At 34.3% G+C, this 25,790-nt stretch overlaps 1 protein-coding gene across 1 annotated transcript in view; it reads left to right on the forward strand.

Annotated features, from left to right (window-relative positions):
* MALRD1 (MAM and LDL receptor class A domain containing 1) overlaps positions 1–25,790 on the forward strand; it is a 258,192-nt gene that overhangs the window by 80,084 nt on the left and 152,318 nt on the right. Inside the window, exons 21-25 of the mRNA XM_038174819.2 lie at positions 857–1,034; positions 13,519–13,675; positions 17,505–17,615; positions 18,545–18,758; positions 22,957–23,204. Of these exons, the coding sequence (XP_038030747.2) occupies positions 857–1,034; positions 13,519–13,675; positions 17,505–17,615; positions 18,545–18,758; positions 22,957–23,204 (908 nt within the window). The remainder of the gene's footprint in view (positions 1–856; positions 1,035–13,518; positions 13,676–17,504; positions 17,616–18,544; positions 18,759–22,956; positions 23,205–25,790) is intronic.

Genomic DNA, 25,790 nt, shown 5'->3' on the forward strand with positions numbered 1-25,790 from the left:
TTGCTTCATTAATGGAAATATAAAAGCTATAAATTAAAACTCAGTCCTCAGTCTATCATCTGTAATCAAAATTTCTGCAGAATATTCAGGAAGTGTGTACTAGAGAATAAGTATTCAATAAGTAGCAAAACGAAAATCAGTTTGTTCAATTGCTTTTTGTTTGTTTGTTTGTTTGATTGTTTGTTTTTTCATCTAAACATTCTTTCAGGGGGATTCATTGGAAGGAGCAGTTGGTAGTGATCCTACTTTCTCTGTCCAGTTGCTCTGGAAATCAAAAAAACTGAGGCATAAGAAGCTGCATATTTATTTATTAAGATAACTATTCAGTAGTTGACACCAAGGCCAAATAGCTGCATTATCATGTAACTTTCAGGTATTTCAGGGACTGCTTGAAACAAAGATTTTTTTTTTTTTCAGAGTTTCTGTGGAGGATTTTGTATCCAATATATAATGAGTTGCTAATGTCATCAGTGTATTAGGCTGACGAAATAATAATACATAATCATATCAGATACATAGCTGATGAATTTTACACACATTCCAGTGTGTATCGCATGACAGATTATTTGAATAGCCTGAAATCTGGTCAGAATACATATGATGCTAGCTACCAACGTGCAAAAGAACTGCAGTATTATTAAAAGAGTAATCTGTGCCTTAGAAAAGAATATGGAAAATATCATTGGTATTTTATCTGTAGAGGGAAAAACTATGCATATTCGTAGTGAGTAAGCATACACTGTATACTTTAAATTGAATATTTTTATTGCCAGGTTATTTATTTTATCATAATGTAAATTAATGAGTCCCTATTTTTATATAAACATGAAGTACTATTCACTGTTCATCTCTAAAGCCATGGAAGTCTGCAATTTTGAGGATAAAACTCTGTGCGGATGGTATCAACCAGCCTTTGAACAAAATTCAAGAACAGATTCCATCCATGACACAAATATATTTAAGTGGGAACTTGGAAGTGGAGCAAATCTATATCCTGGGGAAGAAGAACACTGCCCATCAACTGATCATACTACGTGAGTAAAGTTTTTCAGGTACTTGACTGTCTCTTGGACAGTTTGAGTTTAGCCATATATGGATAACCACAGGAAAAAAATGCCCAGTTCTCAGTGTTGAAGCAGTTTACTGATTTATTATTGACATGTAATTAACTGAGGATAAACAGGGCCAGCATTGTCAACACAACAGATGAATCAAGTTATAAAGTATTAATAAATAGGTACAATTTTTTAAATGCTCTTGTATAAGCAATGTCCAAAGGTTCTAACACTTCCCTTTCTAGAGTAATACATATGCGCCTTCTCTGCCAGAGAACATGGAGGATACAAATGTGTTCCCCCTTTTGCGAAGACAATTTTTGTATACTATTCCAGTTTGGAGACATGGCTGTTCCAGCTTTATGTGTATCCATGCTACTGCTTACAATCCACTTATACATAAGCCATGAGAAATCAGCCCCCTCTTAGTACCTCAATTGTCAGCTCACCAGTTGGATGTGGACTGCTTATAGCGTCCATTGAGGAGGATGCTCTGGTCTGTGCAGGTCTGTTTAACTAGCAAAGCAACTTTTGGAATAACAAAATCAAGTTTTGGCTGCTGCTGTTTCCACTCTCTTCACTATTACAAATTTTTCATGCTAATTCTTTGCAAGCTGACTCCTCACTAGCTTGAAAGCAGACTTTGCAGTTCATTGGTTATTGTTTAGTTTGGCTTATGGTGGTCATCATCTTGATTAGTTTGAGAATAATTCCTTCTCAGATGGTATGGACTTTCTTTACTGTCTTACTAGCTACTGTTATCCATGCAATTTTGCCAGGGGTGGGCAGTACAAGTTTCCCCAAGGAAGGGTCTGGTGAATTCAGCTGTCAATTAATAATTAACTACTGTAGTATGAAAAAGCAAACAAACACCTGTAGTTAGAGTTAAGTTCAGCTTAGCTTATATATATGTATATATACATATATACATGTATACATATATGCATTTCTGATAAATGATATCACTGCGTTAAAAAAAATAAAAAATATTGTTGCTCTGCTAAGACTTTCCCAGTGTTGCTTTTCTGTCTGTAGTATTTCAGTTTCCAGTATTTCAGTTTCCAATAAAATGTGACTAGTTGTTATTCCTTGTCAAAATACTATTTATCAGATCACCGATGGGAGCTGTTATTTCTTGGTTTTCCAAGTTTAATGAAACTAACTATATATTTACAAGGACTGATAAAAAGTGAACTTAAATGATCCATAAAGATCGCGGTTTGCTGGCAACACTGAAATGAATTGCTGTTGTGATGTTTCCCATCATATGCAATTTGGTTGTGCTGTTTCCTCATTCTCTCTCTCTGTCTCTCTGGACTTATAGAACAGAATGGGAGCATGAGGCCTCCAAATTACTGCAGGGAATACTGAGTAGCATTTTGTTGAATTAAAACTGTGAAATGTTTTATTTTCTCCTCTTTTTTCCCCAAATTCCCATGGATTTAGATGACAGAAGCTCTAATACTCTATCTTGTGTATTTGCTTTCTAAAGTAAAACATGATGATTTCGTATAGAAATTACTAGATTCATCCTGGTACAAGAATGAGGTACAATACAGTTTACAATGACCCCTTTCAGCAGAATACCTGTGAATTGCTGGAGATCCAAACCACCAGTTTCTCATAGAATACACATCTGGGCCAACCACATGTAGGCTGATGAGTTGTAAGGGGGAGGTATATGCATTTGAACCTGTAATTACATTAATTAAGTGAAAATAATGACTTGAGAAATGGAGAATAGAACAGCTTGTTCCATTTTAAATTTGAGAGAAACTGGGTAGTGGTATGGTAAATTCTTTAACATTAATAATGATATATGGGGATGGCTGTTATTTGAAAACATAGGCATGTAATTGATATGATAATTCATACCCAAATATGTCATCAGAACTAATGAAGCAAAACCAGAAAGGATGTAGAACAAAAATTCTAAGTTCACATGATAATTATTGCTCTGTAAATAATTACCTTGATCACCATATGTTGAGCACATCTGTCTTGCTTTTGTCTTTTCAGACAATCGTTATCTGTATTTAGCATAGGAAAAATTTGGAAAAATTAAAGTTTTTAAGTAATATTCTTAAAAACAGTTCTTGACTGCTGGAGAGTTGAGAGTCTAAGAACTTTGAGAAGTTCTTAGAGAAATGAAAATATTATAATTCCATAGTGAACGGCTCATCAAAAATAAATAAATAAATAAATAAAAGAAAGGAGAAGGGAGGTGAAAGCTGAATTTTACTCCTTAAAGGAAATTATATTTTTTTTCATACTGTGTTTCACTTATCTGACATTACTAAAAACATCTTTATATTGTCTTGTTATATTGTATATGTCTCCCTTGTTTTGTGCCATTAACCTTGACAGAGGACTGAAAACAAAAGCAACATTGAAATGTGTCTTTGAAATATGTCTTTGGGTGCATGGTAAATACTATGTAGTCTCCAAAACTGTGAAGTCTGGTTAAGGAATAGTTTGTGTGAAAGAGACAAAGACCTCATCAGCTATGAGTTGGAAAGTCTTGTGCAAGGGATGCAGCTGGCTGGTGGCAACATGCAGAATTTTTTTTTTTTTTTTTTTTGAATATCCAATAGCTGATTGGATACATTGAACCTAAAGGTGAGGTTTTCTTTTTATATTAAACTAACAAAACACAAAAGATTAGCAGGAAAAATGACCAGGCAGGAACAGAAGTAATACAGGTTCCCTGAACTAAACATCCTCTTCAGTACAGCATATTTTCCCCTCTAACTTTTACAATAGAAGTTAGAAACTAATTGTGTTTCCCCATGGGGCAATCACTACCCCATGGGGAAACCTGATTTAATAGATACAGCACTGTCTCAGGATTCATGGGTGCAAGGGCAGGAGAACAATCCATAAGTACAAGGAGAAAATCATTGCTGCAGGATCCTGATAGTGCCTGGGTGGAAGAGTGCAAAGTTGGAAGTAAAAGGCAAACTGTGGAGTTGTAAACTGGAGGGTGAGGTGAACAAAGTGATTCTAGAGTCACTTGCTATGCAGAAGTCACAGGAAGAGACAGCTTATTTTCTTTTTCTTTTTTCTTAAAATAACAAACAAACAAAAACAAACAAACAAAAAACACAGAAGTTTAGCCTATCTATCCAGTAAGGTCAAGAAAATTCCTACTTCTATATTTATTATTATATTCGTATTATTACTGATAGAGATTTGCCAGAAACCTTGACAAAATCATTTACAAAGAAGTCTGCATCAATTCATTCTATAATCCTTTTTGGTTTAATTAGGATTTTTTCAGAGAAGAAGAACTCACATATTCAAGATTCAGAAAACATTTTTTTCTCTGGAGTGTTTTCTGAACAAGGTGTAGCTTAGAATATGCTTGTTCTCTGGCTGTGAAAGATGGACTAATTTGTGTTAGTACTTCATTAAAGCACTAACAAAGTATCACAGGTAATCAGAATCATCACAGGTAATGTGTTGTGTGCACATTGGCAAATATCTGGGGTGACAATAAGGCAAGTAACAAGACCATAGGTATTAGACATTTGATGCTAAGCAAATATCTAGTTACTGAGGAGCTTTTACAGTAAAGTACAATTTGATACTATACTGATATGCAGAAAATTGCTAATTAAAACTAATGCCCATAGTGATTAGAAATTAAGGTTGGCTTTTTCACCTCAAGCTTGGTTATTTGAGAAGGAAACTCGTTCCTATTGTTTCCTTTTGCCTTCAGCCTCACAGGATTTATGGAGATATGACAGAATGCTAATGAGTTGTGTCAAGTTCAGATGAGCCATGGAAATGCCATGAATTAATCTCAGCTCTGTGTCAGTCAGAAGCCATCAGGCTAAAATCTCCAATGGAGAAAATCTAACTAACAGCCGGTGACTGCTGTGTTATGATCAAAACATGGAATCTTTCATCTCTGAGGTCATTTGCTTTGCATAGTGGTTGGTATGCTGCAATACTTTTAAGTGCTATTGGTAAATCTTGGGAGAGTTTTAACAGATATTCTCTGAGAACAATGACAGAACAAACCAAAAAAAAAAAAAGGTGGTGGTGGGGATTAGGCTGGTTAGATATATACTAATGTTTGCTCTACTATTCAGTTATAAAGGTTTGTTTGTTTGCAGCTAAGTTTATTATGCTTTAGTTTGGAATATCTGCTGGTCTGTATGGTCTGTCTGTCTTATGCTATTTTAAGGTAGCCTTAAACCAATGATAAAGTTTGTGCTCTTAAAGTACCAAACACTATGCAATTTTAAAAGGTGAAATTGTGCAGTTTTAAAAGGCATGTCTAGAGCTCATTTCAGAGATTTTGAAAATGTGAAAATGCACAATCCATAGAGAAAGCACTGCTGTATTTACAGGAGTGTGCAGAGATCATGCTTTGAGAAAGAAATCTAATGTTTTTTGAAACTATTTTGATATTGGTTACTATTTCCAAGATGTTCTGCTCAGCTAGTATGAGAAAGAGAACAAGATTCGAAGTACTTCATTTCATTTGTAGTTCATTTAGCATTGTGCACCTTGCTCTCTGGCTGTAAGTTCGGTGTCAGTGCTGTATTTCAAGTGTACTAATGTGAGTATTCCGATTTCCACTTAATTTTAGTTACTGCTGGTTCCTATAGCTGTAATATGGAAGTGTGGCACTCAGCACAATTTTGTATATTGTGCTGGAGCACTAAGCAAAGACTTAGGTGGTTACACCTTATTCACCTCTCTTCTGCTGTGATTATACAGTAACTTATTTCTCACTAATCTAAAGCACCAAATTTATGTTTTTTGCGTACTAATTTTCCAGACTGTTCTCCAGTCAGGTCTGCCTGGTCATGACACTTTATATTCTTTTATTCTTATTTTAATAGTACTGACTGAAGAATCTACCAAAAAGTAATTAGCTTTAGAGGAGAAACTGCAATTTTACAAATGAGTACTTTGTTCATAGTATACTCTTGACAGTTTAGATGTGCTTTTTGTTTTAAATTTATGTATCAAAAATCTCCTAGAGGAGATTTATGCTTCTTTTGTAATTTTAGCAAATTATACATTCATTAACAGTACATACACAATAATGGAATTATTATTCACCTTTTTTCTGATGAATTTATTAAAACAAACATAAAAGCTCCAACCCTTCCAAATTTTTATCCTGTAATCAGAACCTGTTTTATAAAGACAATTCCCAAAGCAGCTCAAATGCATTTAAAATATATAAAACTGATTTGAAAGAACTTATATTAAAAATAATTGTCTGTGTTCCAACCAAAAGGAGGAAGAAAAAAAAAAAAAAGCCCCTATTAAGAAATAACTTCTTGAAGACACAAACCAAACCTCATTGCAATATACCACAAGAAATGCTTGCAATACCAATTCTGTGTTTGTCATTTTTTATTGATGGGTGTCTTCTGGGTAGATTCTGTTGCAACCTTTGTGGCCAAAAAGTGTGAAATGGTACAATCTTCTTTAAAGGCTTGTAATACAGGCTTTTATGTTTATACCTACTTAAATTTTTACCAGAATTTTCACATCGTCTGCTTTTTGACACTATAAAAAAGAAATAATAGGAACCAACATAAAATGAAGCCAGAGTGATGGAAAGTTCAAAGTATCACAGTTTACAAACAACTTGTATAAGGTGTTAAAATGTCAATACTATACTTTGTTGACATCAACAAAAAATAACATCAGAATCTTTTTTTTTTTTTTCTCATAAATATTTTTGTTTGAAAGAAATAATGGAGGATTTTAATTCTCTCTTAGCTAATGAAAAAATCTCAGAAATTTGTGCAGAAATCTTTTGATGAAAATTTTTCCAACAAGGAAATCCCAGTTAATGTAAGACTCAAAGTATCCTGTATATACCTCCTTAACCTTGACAAAAGTTTTGTCAGCTGATTACCTATGATCTTGGCAGAAAGTAAACAGATACAGTAACAGTAAACAGTTAATTACCCCAACCCTGCTACCATCTTAAAGGATGCATGGCATGTGGTAAATGCAATTTGAAGCCAATGTCTTGTCTGATTCAAACTACTATCTTGAGCTTTGATGCCTCATATTCTGCTGATATGTCAAGAATGTGCTTATTTTGCATGTAAACTAGAGCTCTACTGTTGTTCTACTAGTTTTAGCAGTCAGTTTTAGTTTAGTTTAGACCACTGGACTGATACTGGATCACTGGCTAAGCAGATCTTGGACAAATATTGTTGGAGAGCTGAAGAATAATGCTTTATAACTATATAGTAGGCCCAGTATATCACAGACATATCTTTGGGTCTCTGATTTACTGTATAGATGCTGCACATTGTTTATAGGAAAGAATATGTATCCAGGAAAACGGAAAAGAAACTGGTAGCTGCTGCTGTTTGAATGTCAAATTTTCTATCATGTGCAATGCTTACTCTCAGTTGCCTGCATTGGCATGCTTACTCCTCTCAGGCAACTGGAATTTCTATTTCATTTACCTTTTTGTTTTCTTGTTATACGTAAGAATTGGAAGAAATTGGAACTTATTTATGAAAAGGAGTTTGCTCTCCAACCAGATTTAGATTTCACTCTAAATGAAAACCAGAGAGTAAAGGGTATCTTATGCATCCATCTAAACACTCAATCAGGGAATCACAAACAATTTGTGGAAGATACATAGATGAATTACCAAAATCTGAGAGATGTCCAACACTAAATGAAGTTAGATTTTAAACTTTCTGACTCTGTGTATAGGAAAGTTCAGCTGATTAATTTTTGATCTGCTTTCAAACATCACGATAATTACTACTGTGAAACAAGCAAGTCACAACATGAGCCTTTACCTGACAACACTACAGGTAAATAACATTTGCAGATTTCAGCTAGGTCTAGTTCTTTGGATGGGCTCCAACTGGTGGTTGTTGTTGTTGTTGTTAACACACCTGGTCTTTCCCTCATTATCAATTCCCATTTAGTGCTTTCAGTTCCCAGTGTTCTCCTGAATGCCTTGAAAGGGGAAATACAGCAAGGATCCTTTTATATATGCACATTCTTTGCTAACACTATGTTAAAAGATACTTTCAGTATTAAGTTATTAACAAAATCACAGTATGAAAATATGCAAAGTTGCTTATGTTGAAATTTTTATATCCATTAAAATGTTGGCAATTTCCGTCTGAAACTAATTAGGATAATTACACTGTTATAGGAATCTCACTATATAGGAAGTGCTTGCAGTACTGAGAAGAGGTAAAATTAATTATTTTCAAAGGGCAAATATCAAGATTTTAATGAAACCTATTGTTGCTGCCAACACTTTTAAGAGGCTTTCCATGAAATAATTTTCCAAACAAGCCTGGGATCTTGCAGCTACTGGCAGGGGTGCCTGCATACTTATTATGCTGAATTTCAGCACTTGCATAAGATATACAGGCAATGTCAGATTTACTCACCTTCATATCAAGAAGTCAAGATCATTGATTTCTAGAGATCTTGTTTAAAGAATAATAATAATAATAGAAGTGGGGAGTAGTTTTTGGAATAGGAAAGAAAGGAATTTAAGGAGGGGCCAGGTCAGTAAATTGTGCAATCACAAAATCATAGAATGGTTTGGGTTGGAAAGAACCTTATAGATCATCCAGTTCTAATCTCCCTGCCATGGGCAGGGATGCCACCCACCAGATCAGGTTGCTCAAAGCTCCATCCAGCCTGGCCTTGAACACCTCCAGGGATAGGGCATCCACAGCTTCGCTGGGCAACCTGTGCCAATGCCTCACCACCCTCTGAGTGAAGAATTTCCTCCTAACCTCTAATCTAAATCTCTTAGTTTAAAACCATTTCCCCTTGTCCTGTCATTGTCTGCCTGAGCAAAAAAGTTGCTCTTCTTGTTTTTTATAAGACCTCGTTTAAGTCATGAAAAACTACAATAAGGTATCCCCAGAGCCTTCTCTTCTCCAGGCTGAATATCCCCACCTATCTCAGCCTGTCTTCACAGGAGAATGAATGAAGAAACTATTACATTTGCTGAAAATCATTCAAAGAATAAAGATGAGGAAGAAGAGAACAACTTTTGTACAGAGTAAGAAAGACTGATATTTTTGGGTTTATGGAAAGTTTCGGAATACCGAGTGACTGCATATATATGCCAACTAAGAAATGGTTCACTTTAAGGTCACAGCTTGGCAGACTGAACAGGGGATCACATATGTACTAACTGCCTCTGCTACAAAGGATACATCCATAGAGGATGCCAGTACTCTAACATGTGAACTATATGCAAATGTGATTTCTTATTGCTTCTTTCAAACTCTTCTCCCTATTGTATGTTTATCTTCCTGTAAATTCTATGTCTCTATGCCAGCCATCTTAAAGACTTTATAAATATAGAGATTCCTTTGCTCTGTGAGCAAATGTGCTACAAGTTAATGTCAGTGACATTAGCAGAAAGCTTTCCTTTTAAACAGCAACATAGATAGATAGGTCATCAGTGATAAGAGTGAAGATTACATAAACAAGGATGCTCTCCACAGATTTATCTAGCCCCTTCTGATCTTTCCATTTTTCTTTACTTTCCTGCCCATACTTAATATTCTCTTGCAACCATATACTCTCCCTGTGACCTACCCACTGTGTGGGTAGTGCTCAAGTGTATCACCAAAGGGACCTTAATCTGGTTTACTAGTTTTAAATGTAACCTTATAGTGAACACTGAAACAAGGGCAAAAATAATATTGAGTATGCACTATGGGACATGAATTATCTAGACAGATGTGATTTTGGAATGCTTCAGACTGAATGCACCAAATAAGAGATGGATGTCTGAATTTCATCAGAGCACTGATTGTACCCTACTGCTCTTTCAAACTAATCTCACTGAGAGGTCTGAACTTGATACTGAACATTCTGGGAAGTAAGAGGTTTTTAAGTGTTATTGCTTTTCAGACCTCTTTATCATTCTGCTGAGTTTAAACAGCCCTCTTGAATGTTGTTCTAAATATTGTACTGATAGTCTTAGGACACTGAAAACATGAATTTCCAGCAGCAGAGTACATTCTGAATTTTTAAATGTTTTTGCAAACCTTGACAGAACTGGATATTCTTCTATCTCTAGGCAAGACTCCAGTAGAAAACTCAGAGCTGAGGGACAAAAAAAAAATGAAAAAAGAAATTAAATATTACTACATTGAAGCAACATCTTTCTTCAGAAGAAAGGAGGGAAATGAATGAATATTTCAAATTCAAACTTGCTTGAAAAATCTGTAACCTATGTAGGTTTCTACTTCAGTTGTCACTGCAGCTTATTAGAAGCTGTTTTAACAAAAAATGTTTTATTACTTTTTATTTTGGATTTAGTATTACTGAATTACCCTAAGGCTTGTATATATTTTACTCTATTCTGTGCTTATTTTCTGAGTAGTTCACTTCTAACTTTCTCAAGGATGATGTAAATGCATGTAGTAATTATAAAGATGTCTAAATTGCCAGGATAAAAGGATAGTAATTCAGGAAGTATGGATTTCCTTCCCTGAGATATGGCTCTTAACATTCAGTATTATTTTATTTTTAGAAATTCAAAGTATCTAGGCCCCCTTTTCCCATGAAAGGTTGGACCTGATGATCTTTCAAGGTTTCCCAACTCCTCTGTGGTTCTATGATTCTGTGATAAAAGAAAAGCTTCAGAGCCAGTCCTCTCTTCTGCTTCTGAATGAAAACAAAAATAAGATTGTGGGAAGATTCAGATTTTCCCAGATCATAACACTTTTCCCTAGAATGCTACCAGAACACTTCTTATCTTTACCAACAATCCCTAGAGGTTTCACCTTTAATGTGTCTGACCTATGCCAAATGAAGGTTTGACCCACATTTTGAGATTTGTTTTTTAAACATTTTTACTCTTTCAGAAATACGTACTTGTATATGGCTCAGAAATGGTTTTTGTTCATTTGTTTTTCTATAAAATTTTGGGCTTTTCTTTTATAAGAAAGGAATATTATAATTCTTCAGAGTGGATAACTATTTTATGAGTGGCAGTAGAAGATGTTAACTCTGATCATGACAATGACTTTCTTGCAAGTATCTGATTTCTATCTAAACATTGGAAACCCACCCCACAGACTATTGAATTTTTATGTAAAAGTCTTCATTTTTTATTATGAATTATATGTACTACATGTTCTCCAATTAGCATGTAAGAAACTGTCTGCAAAATGATGTTATCTTTTCCTGCATAAATTCCTTCATTTTATGAGATATTTTAGTATTCCACTTAATATTTAAATAAAGCAAATATATTAACAGTTTAGAGAATCATTTTCCCTAGCTAAAAATAAATTATGGGAATAACCCACTTCTTTTCACTAATTTACACACATCTTTAACAATATCTACGAAAAGAATTATTCTCTCGTTCTTGCATGTTAGATAAGGTTTGGGGAAACCTCCAGAAGGTGCTTAATGACCAAAGGATTGTATTGTGGCTGATTAACTAACTAGTGAAAGTGCTCCCACTCTTACTGATCCATGGAAGTTCTTGAATTACATGTTTCTTCAGCCCTGCTGAAGGACGTAGACTGTAATTTCTGTACTAAAAAGATTTATAGTGTCAGAATTGTCTGCAATTTTCATCTACTAAAATATTTTCTGTACTTTCCCACGGTTAGAGCAGTTGTCTGTTTAATCTATTTTTTTTTTCCTGATAGGAGACCAGGGGAGGTGGAAGCAGTACTCTACGTGACTAGCAGTGAACCAGATGCTGATTTTCAAGGATTTTTCAAGGGCTGTTTTATGTCAGTGGTTATTACTAGGTTTTAATTTTCCCTTTGAAGGAAAATTTTAACAGTCTTTTCTGTCAAGAAAGAGGAAGAGATGGAACAGGATTTTCATTTAAATCTATGTTTATGAGCAACCACAGGTTACAGGAAGTACTATAACCTAAAGGAGATACTGTGCAAAATTCTTTGCCCTGGGCTACCCAGGAAGATCAAGCTATTTTCAGACCATCAGTCTGTCACTGGTCATATTAGATATAAGTTACTGCATACTTGATTCTAAGGATGAATGAAAGAATTAACAGACTTCAAATCCTCAGAGGAAATTGCTGTGAATATAGAGATAATTTTACCTGTTTCTAGCCTATCTTATACTATGTAGTACCTCTAGTTAGATTATGCTACTCCTAAAATGACTGAATATAAGGTGCAATTCAGACTCTCCTTGACCTACAAGTTAAGTAATGTACCTTAATACATGTATGCTATTTGTTATTATTAAATGCTAATTATTATACACAGAAAAAATAATCTACTAACTTTGTGGTAACTTTACAATGATAAACCTGTATGTGCTAATTTCAGATTTATTTTATCATTTAAATAGTACATGTTGAGTTCAATGTAAGCATTGTAATCTGAGAGTTTTTTTTCAAATTACTATTTTTTAATTTATGACATCTTTTGAAGAAAAAAATTGCTTATCAGATTTTTTCAAAGAGACTTCAGTACATTATTGAAAAAAAAGGTTTTTCAATATTTGTTTAATATTGCTGTCACAGCAAAGACAGCTAAGTTACTGCTGAGTCATACCACAGACAACAGTGTTATAGACCTTTATGTTGTTCTAAGTCTAACTACTTAGAGCAGTCTTGTGAATTAAAAATATGTTCTTAAATCTGTACCTTGTAGTCCTCACCATTCCTATTTGCAAAAACTTCCAGTCTGGGAAGAGCCTTTGGGTATACCCCACATTTCTCTTAGCAGTGCCTTCTCACGATTGCAATGATGCTACTTTTCAGAGCTGTAGCTCAGAGCTTGGCCAAACAGGCAAACTGAAAAGCCAGGAAATCCTAATAAAGGTATTTCAGGTAAGGACCTTTTAAGAAATATAGGTCCTATAGTCAAGTCTATAAGCCCTTGCTGGAAAGGATCTTTTCAGCAATGGAGTGTGTAGCGTCTCCATTAAAGAGAACAGAATCTTGTATTTGGTCAACAGCCACTTTTTTTCTTTGAAAGAAAAGTGTTTCAGGAACCAAATATGGGCAACCCAAAACCCTAAAACTCTCTGCATACGCTCAGAATCTGATGTATACCACACAGGCAGCCTTGTCTTTCCCAGCAGGAAGAGTTTCACCCAATATCTTGGGATTTCTTAACTTCAAGCAGGAAAATATCCATGTATACCCCAGCTTTGAGTAGGCCTCTACTTTTCTTGATGAAGGAGGATGGATGGGAGACGTGGGGGAGGATGGGCTCACAGCTGCTGTGATGGGACACTGTGGGTAAAGGCAGTCTTCAGCTCTGTATCTTGTCTGGATGTGATATAAAAGTACTAGATGACTTTTCAAGGGATTTCATGGAATTCTGGTAATACACGGATTAATTAAAGGGCATCCAGACACTCAGCTAGAAAGTTCTATATCTGTATAAAGAAATATTACCACTTTAATATGACTTTAACTTAATGTTGATTAAATATTATCTTTTAATAAATTAATATCTTTCTTTCTGAACAGGTATACTGTAGAAGGCTGGTATTTGTTTGCAGACAGCTCGAATGGAGAATTTGGTCACACTGCTGACATCACTACTCCAGTCATCTCCCTTACGGGGCCCAAGTGCAAAATCGTGTTCTGGAACCATATGAATGGTTCAACAGTAGGTTCTCTGGAGGTATGGAGATATTCTTTATTTTGATGTATTCTTACTCTATGAAATTGCTGGGAAATTAATGTTTTGTCGTTTAGTTTCATTAGAGATTAGGCTGCTAATAAACAAAAATGAATAATTGCTAACACTCTACTGCTCTCAATTATTTAAGATTTGAAGGAAGCATTAGTTGTGTAAGCTGTGGAAAATATAAGTTTCTACAGCACACCAAAATTATGACCTTTATGCATGTATCATGGTTGGAACTTCTGTATAGGCAAAAGTCTTGTACTGTATAATACCCCTTAACTGAGAATCATCAGTATGTATTTGGAAATTGAGGTTTTTGGCTAAATGTGGGAGTTAGAAAAAAGCTGTAGCTTCAAAATTCATGATGAAATTTTGTAGAAATGCCTTATTGCTATGTTATTCCTTCAAAAGCTTAACATATATTTTTCAATAGTTAATTATATTAATGTAAGAAACTTTGAGTTATTTCTAGGACTTAACAATAACAAGCTTTCTTAGCAATACCATTTTCTACACTCCATTTAAAATAAAAATACTTCTGTAAAGGAAATCTAACTGTTCAGCAGCTTATAGATCAAATGAGTCACTGCAAAGTGACTGAATAGAACAGCAAAGTTGTTCTCAACATTTTTTTTCCATACATCATATTAAATATAACAGAATTTCCCATGAGTGTTACACAATAACTTACAGCATCATAAATGTTTTTTTTTTTAAAAATACTCAGGTTATGATATCCAATTGTGTGCAGTGAGTATCAAATTAGTTGTGGTCAGTGAATTTAATTTTATTAATAAATTCTCACTCTCTCAGATACTCTGAATAATAATAAAAAATATATATAATGAAAAGCTGGCAGAATTCAACTGTTTTGAAGGTGAAATTAAAATGTATGTTGACAGTAGAGAACTAGGTGTCCTTCAGCCAATGCATTTGTCTTGCTAGGTATTCAGAGGAAGCATATTTCGTGTTTCCTTGAATTCTTAAACAATTTTTTAAAATATCACTGAATTTCTCCAAAGTAATAGAGATCTTCCTAGGGCACTGGCAGGTGTTCAAATTTCAGTTCATCAGAATTAGGGGGAGTTCAGAGTATAAAGACGATTTGTCCTCAGTTTAAGGTTTTGGGACAAATCAATGTCTTTTGACTTCTTTTCATTTACCCTAGTGTCCCAGAGCTTCTGAAGTGTGCAGGCATCCATGTTACTTGGAAGTAAGTCCACAGATGCTTTTGCAGAAATTAACAGCCCAATTAATCACAGGATGAAGGTACCACCACAAAAGACAAACATAGTGAGATTTTTTTTCTCTCAGTTCCAACCACTGCCTCTAGTAGGAGACTATGCCCCATGTAATTGACTTTCCCCCCTCTTTACCTTAGTTGATTTTAAGATGTACCAAAGGAAAATCACAATACCATTGAATTTTAAACATTGTAAATAGGTATCTCATTTCAATTGCTTCGTTATTGTGGTGGTTTCTCCTTAACTGGCAAGTAAACTCTACCACATTGCTTTCTGACTCCACATCTTCAAACGAAAAGGGAGAGAAAATAGCATGGAAAAGGGATCGATGGTTGAGATAAGGATACAGAGGTTGCTTAACAATTGCCATTACGGGCAAAACAGGGACAGCACAGGGAGGTTCATGTAATTTATTGCCTGTTACTAACTAGTCTAGAGCAGGGAGAAACTAAATCCCTTTGCCCAGGGAGATGGTGGAGTCACCATCCCTGGAAGTCTTTAAAAGACGTTTAGATGTAGAGCTTAGGGATATGGTTTAGTGGGGACTGTTAGTGTTAGGTTAGAGGTTGGACTCGATGATCTTGAGGTCTTTTCCAACCTAGAAATTCTGTGATTCTGTGATTCTGTAAAAGCAAACTGAAAACCTTTCCCTTGCCATCCATCCTCTTCTACCTTCTCTCCCCAAACAGAGCAGGGGAACAGAGAATGGGGGCTATGGTTAGTCCCCTAACGCTTTCTTAAATCTGCTCTCACAGAGGCGCAAACAACATCGCTTATTGGCTTGGCTCTGACCACGTCCCTTTTGGAGTCAGCTGGAGCTGGATCTGATCTGACACGGGGCAGCTGCTGGGCTCTCCTTAGAGAGAGAAGATATAATTATTTATTTATTTTCTCTATTTTCTTTTAAATATTATAAGTACTATACAATTTTGAATCTTTTCTGTGGCTGAATATCACTGATGTTCTTCTATTAGTCTCCCTCATGACTATCACATTTTTATTTAGTTCACAAGTTTGGATTATTCCATTTTAGTCTGTGTCTATACCATCAAATGTAATGTAAATGTTGAAAGCTCCCACTACTTGCATGAGTGTATGTCTTCCTGTGTTTCTGTGGCTTTCTTAAACACTGATTAGTTTTCACTTTATTGTGCAACTTCAGTTTGAATAATTGTTGGAAACATTTTTGTCTGGTTTCTATTGCTAACTCTACCAAAGTATTAGAAGCCATTTTTCAACAACTTGCAAAGCTTTCAGGTAAATTAGGGTACAGAGAAGCCCTGGATTTTAATAGGATATAAATGTATGGGCATGTTCAACTTTAAAATTGTAACCTTTAGCATGATATGAGAGAAAATATGAATTATTGATGAAGGAATTGGTTTTATAATTTAGTAGGTAATGTACAGTTTGTGGAAAATTGTACATCTGTCTATATTGTCCCAAACATTCATATTTATATTCATATACCTGTATAGCATGTATGTAAGAGTAAGAAAAATCTCTTATTCAGCACCCCATATTCTCTCAAATAATATCTGTAGCCTCTGTTTTTCTACATTTTTTATCCTTGCCTTAAAATTCATGTCTTCTGGGAGCAGTTTTCTTGTCTATAAAGCCAGGTGTCATTTTGTTTTCCATTTCATTCAGAAGCATTGGTTTCTTTTGTTCCTATGGAATGAAAGCTCTTCACTGGGATGATCTGCTATTTGCTTGCCAGAACTTACCTGTTATACAATACCATGCACACACATGGGACTACATAAATTTTCAAAAAAAACATGTTTTTCATTTCAAAAATATGTGGGTATTCCTAAAAAGATAACACAAAGTAGCAATAAATCCTTGGAAGCAGAAGTGGTACAGGCAACTGGTGAACTGATGTTTAGCTCTGTGAATACTGATTGAAGGCACAACTTGACACATCATCAAACTCTGATCGGGTTGTTACTAGCTCAGATGAATTTGGATGCCCGAGAGGATGGAATAAAGCATATGTAAGATTTTGTGCTAATGTTGAAGTTAGGTTTCTCCAGTTCAATGGCTGTTCAAAGGCTTATAGGTATTTGTGAGTCTTCTATTATCCAAACAAGTAAAATATGGTCTTAAGAAGGGAAGAACAAATTTTTATCTGTAGGGAAAAAAAAATAAAAAAATATTCATATGATCATATAGAATCAGGACATTAAATCTCTCCTGGAACTATAATGTAGCAAACTAATGCCATGTAGTAAATGCATGAACTATTAATATGTGTTGTTAGTGCTGATTTCCATGTTTTACAAATGGATCTTGACCCTTTCCTGAGCAATTTTTATTTGTGGTTAACTGTTCTAGTTAAATTAGTGGGTGAATTAACCTGGGTAAGACCCAGAGCAGAGTGTGTTCATGGGCAGATCAGAAAGTTTTAAAGCATTATTTTAGTTGAATAGTAGCTTACACTGGCAAATCAATTTGCACTTGATATTTAATGTTGGTATAGAGATCAATTATACAGGATACTCTAGACAAAATTAAGGAACCTGCAGTGTGTTGGTAATGGAAAGATTTTTTGTGACCTGTAATTATTTCCTTTTCAGGTACTCTGTAAAACTGGTAACAAGACTTCTAAACTATGGACCCAAAGTGGCACCCAAGGTCCACAATGGAACAGAGCAGAAGTGTTCTTGGGAATTCGTTCAAATTTTCAGGTGTGTATTCATATTTTATGTTCTCTCCAGACAGTTTGGCTTTAGATACTTTCATGATTTGCTTTTACCCTCTTATTTCCCTTCCTCCCCCCCCACCCCGGCTCTGTCTCCCCTTCTGAATAACAACAACAAAAACAGTAATATTTTTGGCTGTCTGATCATTTACCTAAACTGAACACAAGTTTTTGTAAATTTCTCACTCCTCTTCGATTTTAGACAGGCATCCATTTTTAAGACAGAATTCCCTTCTATCCTTGAAACTGACTTGGTTTAGAACCATTCCACTTCCTTCTCCTTAGTGTGCATTTGAATTGTATTTTTGCATTTGATTGAGAAAAAAAAGAGTCTTGAGCATGATATCCACTTTGAAATATGATCTGATCCTTCAGCATCTTAGAGATGGTTAGTCATGAGTATGCCATGCTTAATTTTATCATTCTAAAACAAGCAAACAAACAAACAAAACCCCAACAACAACAAAAACCCAAACAACCAACAACAACAACAAAACAACAACAAAATAAAACAAACATAGAGACAGGCTGGAACATTTAAAAATATGTTATATTGCCCTTCTGTCTTGGATGGCTTTTAACTGAACTTTAACTAGTAACTTTCACGGGAATAACGGGTGAAAGATTAATACATTTCACACTTTGCAGAAGTAAGTTGAACCCTTGCTATTAATTCAGGAACAGCAGGAGCTAGTATCTATTTGTATTACCCATTTTCTTTCCTGTGGTAATGGTCCTTCAATAACTGTAGTGACAGATCTGTACACACAGTGGTACAAGCATGCATAGGACAATGCTACAAGAATAAGAATTGACCACTTCCAAGATTTGAAGGAACAATTGTTTTATATTCTATTCATGTTGCATGCATATCTTACCCATGCTTCACTGTAATATCTCTATAATTTTTATTAGATTATTTTCAGGGCAAAACGTGGTGTCAGTTACATGGGAGATGTGGCAGTGGATGATATTACTTTTGAAGATTGTTCCCCTTTGCTCATCCCAGACAGACCTTGCACATTACAGGAATTCACATGTGCCAACAATTACTGCATCCCAAAGGATAATCTTTGTGATTTTGTAAATGATTGTGCAGATAACTCAGATGAGAGCCCTGCCATTTGCAGTAAGTATGGTAGTTTTTTAAAACATAATTATCACAAGTAACCATGCCTGTTGTGAATTGTTAATACTTGAACACTGCTGGCAGCTCATCACCAAAGACAGCAAACATGAAGGTAATAATTTTTATTATTTGGCTTTTATGGATTTTAAATTACTATTATTTACTTTGAAATAATATGATGGAAAATAAAAAGTGCTGTTAGTGAATTTCTCTACTGTCTTTAAAAGCACAGTAAAAATCTGCTTTCCATATGAAAAGAATGTATTAAAGCTGAAAAAATGCATCAAGTATAATATCTTTGGGATATAGGGAGTTACCTTCTTTGATATTTCAAGGATTGCCAGATCTCTTAACAAATTATTTTAGAATGAATACAGTACAATTTTAGTTTTACAAGAGATATCAAGAAACAGCATCTGTAGTATTGGATACAAAGAATGGTGTTTAATAAGAAATGGGTTTTCCTCTGGAGAAAAGGATCACATATATTGTTTAGGTAGTACTAACACTTTCTTTTTTTTCTCATAAAATTGTAGAAAATTCTCACACAATCAAATCTCCATTGTTTGCTACAGTATGAAAAGGAGCCTCATTTTTATGGAGGTTATGAACACAATTTATCAATTTCTTAGTGAATACAGTTCTGTGAAGAAAGGTACACAAATCCACTTATATCATTTGAAGTGGAGATACTAGGCAAAGAAACTATGTTTTTTGACTGACTTTCTTACTAATAAACTTCTAATTGTTTTCCAAACCAGGGACAGCATGTCACTAAGCTATTTAATAGAATTTTCAGTAACAACAACAGGAACTGGATTTAATTTTGGCTTTCCCTTTCTTTTCTTTTTTTCCCTTTTCCCTTTCTCTTTTCCTTTTTTTTTCCTTTTTTTCACCCCAAACTTGACATATTTTATGAAAACATTTTAAGTTTTCACTACGTACTGAAGAATTTTGGTTTCCTTTTCTTGGTACTGCGTTATATATTTAATAAAATAGAAATGCATAACAGCAATTGGTGAAAACATTCTTTTTGCAAAAATGGCGTACACATTTATCACAATATATGATGATATTGTGATGACAAAAAAGATTTAATTGTCATCATAATTAATTAGTTTCATGACCTGTTTTTTTTTCTAGTCAGCCCATTTCAAAGATGACCTATAAAGTTTTTATTTTTAGGTCACAAACCAGGACAAATCATCCCAAGGCTAATATTTCAACTACGAGGTGGTGGACTTTATTAATTTCCTACCACGCTGACTTAAGGCTAGTACCCTGAACACAGAAAAAGGCTAGTTATGTTTTCACGGCTTTTTCATAAGAGAGACTGCCTCTGAAGAGACCAACTTTAGGAAGCATGTATTTACGCTTTGTGACATCTTTTCATTCCTTGCAGCTAGCAGAGAAGAGCTGTTTTATTGTTGCTGACCCATAGAATAATAGATTGAATAACTGAAACTTAGAAGACTGGGAAATGCATTAGTATGGTTAAAGATGACAGGAAACACTACATAGGTATGCATGGCAACCGTGTTTAAAAAACATGAAAATTGTGTAGTTTAAAGACTTCTCCAAAGTACCTTTTAGCAGTAAGCCTTCATGGATGGCTACCCCTAACCACAGATGTTGTTTGCTATGTATACAAAGAGTCGTCATAACCTAGTTAATGAAATATTGTAAATAAACTAGTCCCTAATCTCTGTAATATTCTTGAAACTCTAAACTGTTAATAGGACCATATCACATGCTGATACTCACAAAGTCTAATTAGCAACGTCTAGACATAACCTAGATGCTGAGATATAAACTATGCCTCATAAAGTTGTTAAATTACTATTGAGAGATCTGTACCTTGTTTTTGTTTTCTTTCTTGAAAGCTATTTTTACCTAGCTGCATGACTTCAATGCTGTAAAATAATTCAAGTATTTCTTTTAAAATATTTTCTTTTAAAATACTTTTAAATTACTTTAAAATACTTTAATTTTTTTTAAATACTTTTAAAATAATTCAAGTACTTCTTTTACAGAGGTATTGAGGACCTCAATGTTTAGAAATTATTCCATTAGACAGTAAATGAGTGGTATGTGCTCAGAGTTTTCTTTAAATGCAATGCCACAAGTATGGTTTTCTGACTGCATGTACTTGAGAATAAAATAGATCACAATGTTGCTGGAAGAGGTAATGACTGGTAGAGATGCCCAGGAGAGCATCAAATGCATTCTAACCTCTGCTGCTCATTCAGCCTGTGCACACTTCAGTCCTCTTTCTTGGCCTTTTCCCCACTGTCCCAAGTACATTCAGGTTCCCTATACCAGGTCCTTAGCTCTACAAATCTGTTTCTATAGTTCTGTACTGCTTGTTCCTCTAGACATAGCTGTTTTACCCTGAGATGTGTGAGTAGCAACTCAGCTGAAGCAGTAATTTTCTTCAGATTTTTTTTTTTTATTATTATTTCCATGTGTTTGAGAATAAATTTAATGTTAGGTAAACACTGCCAATATTAACTTATTTCATCAACTACTAAGGGACATATACAACTAGAACTGTGTGCCTACCACATGGAGAGTCCTTCCTGTTCATAAACATGTAGCATCTCAACCTTCTAAGTCATACATAAGGGAAGAAAACATCAAGAGTATGAAATTTCTATCCCTATGTGAAACAGGTGGATAGGGAATGGAGGTTACCTACTCTCTTGTCAGAGGGAGAAAAGTCTTTATGCTTTTGTTGTTTAAAGGGGAATTATATAAGGGCTTTGATTCTTTAAAACATGACTTTAAAGTAAAATGGTCAGTTGCATGAATGATTTTTGTTGACTAGAGATGAAATTAGTGAGTAATTGAAGAAATTGCTTTAGCTAGGATCCTGAAATATTATGTAATGAAATGCTCAAATGGCAAAAGATGAGGACAGTTATATTCAGTTGAGGTAAATTATTATCTATGCTTTGCATAAATGATAATCCTATAGCACATTGGGGATTTGCTGTTATTATTAATATTTAATTTAGTGTTGTATTTGCACACAAAGATAAAAGTGAAGTTATTTTTTGCTTACTAGTTCATATTTATAAGGAAATGTTTCAGAGTTCTCTTCCACCCATGTGATCTTCACAAAGAAAAATAGAAAAAAAAAAAATCTTTCACCTGATTTCAGCCTCAAATTTAAGAGGCAGCTGTCTGTACTGTTTTGGTCCACATGTAGACTCCATGGATGTTGACTCCTTGGCCTCATTACTGAGGCTTCTGACCAGCTGCCAATTAAATAAAGTTACTTGTAAGTGGCTGAACTTTATCAGACCCTAGAAGAGGTTCAAGTTTTGTTTATATTTTAGGAGAAAGCTTTTGTCATTTCTTACACTGTCAGACCAAATGATCTATTCAGTTTCCCTACTTATCTTCAAAGTACTTTCCTTTCCAGCAATAATAGTAAGAACATTCAGGGCACAGTCTCTTGAAGGCTCTGGCAAAATTCCAGCTTATTTCAGCAAGTTTAGTCTTGCTTGGTAATCATTATAATGAAGTTATAGATGCATAGTAGAGAAATATATGCAGCTTAAACTTTTGGACCAGTGTAATTGACTTAACCTTAATTTATGTGGGCAGTTGGCTAAACACATTGGCTGTTTTGACGTTCAAAGCTAGAAAATCAGTGAAGAGCATACATTTCATGGCATATAAAAATCAGTCAAAATTATCACAACCTTCTATTTTTCTAGGCATTAAATGCAATTCAAGGAGAAACTTAGATAATCATCTCTGTTTGCATATTGTCTAATAAATTACCAGTGAATTCTTCTGGAAATATATTAAAGTAAACTAACTGCGGGTATGATTCAGTTCAAAGTAAACACTCCTACATTTATGTTTTACCTGTTTGTGTCTGCATGGAGGTTGTGTCTCTCTAGAGCTCTGTACTTTTAATTGGATGAGGTTTTGTTCCATAAATATAGGCATTTTTTATCCTTTTAAGCACTACTGAGATCTCACCTGGCTTTAAAGTATTCCTCCAAAAAGAGGCTAGTTTTCTGCAGATGTCTTGGGTGCTCTATGGAAGGCATGAATTGGCCTATAAAACTAGAGCTAGGCAATTTGTCCTAAAATAGATTGACATATTAAGTTACCTTTATTTTTTATACTTACAGCAATGTTGGTTACACCAAGTTTTCATGTGTTTGCAAATATCCTTCAGGTACCTCTATTGGGCATTGTGATTTTGAGTTTGATATTTGTGGATGGAAGCAAGATGAAAATGATGATTTTGACTGGAGCCTCAGAACGAGCAGTACTACAAAATTGGGCACTGGACCAGCTGCTGATCATACATTGCAAGAGCCATCTGGTCATTATATTTTTATAAAGAGTTCATTTCTTCATCTGCCAGGACAGAAAGCCAGGATTGCTAGCCCTGTGCTAAGCAGAAGGAATAAAAACTGCAAGGTACGTGGGGTGTTATACTAGCAGGAATGCAGAATTTGATTTCTAGATTACACCAAGATAATATTCCTAAAATGAATAAAGACAATCACTGAGATATATCTTGATAAAAACAAACATGTTGTGGAAGAAGCAAAACCTGGTCTTATTTCCACCTTGGAATCATAAGAAAACATGAATCTCATTGCTAGTTATTGGAGAAGAATGATTTCTGTACATACGCACTCTAGAGGAGATTGAAATGAAGTCAGCAATGAAAGCAATATGTAATTTAGAATATGCCTTATGCAACTCCAGCCCTGAGTAGCCTACAACTACGTATGTGCTTTAATGGAGAAAATGTGTAAAAATACAATAACAAGTTGCTTTAAAAGAATGCAGGTTCAAAAGGGACACTGCATGACAGAAGTCTTTGACTCTTTTCAAAAAAAAAAAAGAAAAAAGTAAGCTTTTATTTTCCAAGGTGTTACAACATATTGTTGTGATTTGATCCTGATCATTTCTTTGCAAATCTGGTTTAAAAGGTTTTATAGTTTTGATATATATTTTACAGTCTGTACTGAAATGGTAATTTGTAGTTTCATAATACAGCTTTCAAAACACATCTCTGAGAAACTGCTATATTTTGAAAATTCAGGGAATTTTCCAGGAAGTTGAACTATGTGCTACTTTGAAATGGTATTTCTCCTCTGTGTATTTAGAAAGACATAAGAAAATTAGAGGAGCAGACAATGGCTTAAAATTTTTAGGATAAATTTGGGAATGGGTTTCCTGAATTAAAGAGCTGATCTGGAGAAGAGAAAAGAAGAAAAAGAAAAAGCAAACAAACAGAAAAAATGGTTAAGAGAAAAGGGAGGTATTAACGTATAATTTAACCATTTTATTTGAGATTAAGGAATTAATTTTTCTATCAGTTAAGATTCTGGACTTTCTCCTAACAAATAAGACACTCCTTCCTTTCTGTGAATTATTAGAGTTGAAAGGAACTGTGAACAAATGAATACTGGTCTAAGCATTATGCCACACTCGAATCTACGGTAAAGAATTTTGGAACTACTGTGACTGAAAACAACATTCAAACTACTCTTTTGCTAATTGCGTTGCTATTCACACATGAAGATCTTTCTAACTTGGCAGAAGTGTTTATAAGTGTTTATTGGCTCTTTACCTTTACACAATTACATTTGTTCAACAGCTTTTTAATGGTCTTAGCATAAAATAACCACTTTGTTCTCCAGCATCTGGAGCATCTCTACTCCTGATGCCACAATTGGAAATCTTACTCTGTTAGTTTGAGTGATACTGGTCTTGTATCTCTGTGCTGGCCTGAGAAATATCAATTTCTTTATATTTATGGAAGATGTAAAATTTCATTTAGTAAAACAGGATAGATAATCATTTTATATTAGAATTTTGTCCTTAGTACTTAGTACTGTACCTTGCCTTAGTAACTAGCTCTCTCAAGAGAAAAATCTACATGAAGAGGAATTATTTAAACAAACAAACAAAAAACAACTTCAAGCTGGTTATGTGATAACATCACCATAGTCACTGAATGAGGGCTATCTTAGCTTTATATAGTCCTAAAATGTTTTACAATTGATGACATCTCTGTTAAAAATTACCAATCATCTGCTTCTATGTCCATTTATCTCACTTTTAGTCTCATTTACAAGGAAAATCAAAACCTGTAAAGTTTTTTTTCTGAAACTTAGAGTTATGATTGTTTTGAGATTTCTGATCAGTCAATTTCACTGAATTTCTTCTAGTTGTTTGATAATTCTCAAACGCCTTTATAGATAAGAAAATAATGAAGTTTTAAACATAAATGGGATGAGTTTATGATCCAAACAAAACATGAATAATGTCAGTAGCAAAACTTTATCTAGCCATTAAAAAATGTCTTCAAATTTCTGTCTCATATTTTCTAAGTACATTTTCTAAATTGGCTAAAATGTATTTATAAATTTAGACAAATTCTGCTCACCTGAGCTTGTAGATGTTTGCCTCTTTATTTAGTTTTGTATTTGAAAACACTTATTTCTTGACCTTATATGTTTTTATGGTTAAATAAACAAAACAAACAAACAAAAACATTTCCACTTTTTAACTTATATTTGTGAACAGTAAAACATATATACAAAACAAAGCAGAAGAACTGAGGATGACAGGATTGTGTCTGAATATTCATAATGTATCACACATTAAATATAATGAAGTGATCGAAACATAACTATTGGAAATGGTTATTTTTGTCATGTCAAAAAACATCTACAAAAAACAGTGTGTACTTTCTGCAGACAAAACTTCTACATCCATGATGAAGCCTAAAAGTGTAACTAAATAGTGACATTTCAGTGTTTTTTTTGTTTGTTTGTTTGCTTTTTTTTTTTTTAAAGTTCTGACAAGTTCTGAAGTTTTGATTTATGCAGCTAACCAAGGGAAGTGAGATTTCTTATAACAGAAAATGTATGTAATGAACAACTGTTCCAAGCAACAGCTTCACCCCAGCAGATTAGATGGTCCCAAAAGTATTTTTTCTCTGAGTTACTAGAGAAGGAAATGCTACATCATATATTATTTCAGACT

This window comes from Anas platyrhynchos, chromosome 2 (genome assembly GCF_047663525.1).
Source record: "Anas platyrhynchos isolate ZD024472 breed Pekin duck chromosome 2, IASCAAS_PekinDuck_T2T, whole genome shotgun sequence".
NCBI lineage: Eukaryota > Metazoa > Chordata > Aves > Anseriformes > Anatidae > Anas > Anas platyrhynchos.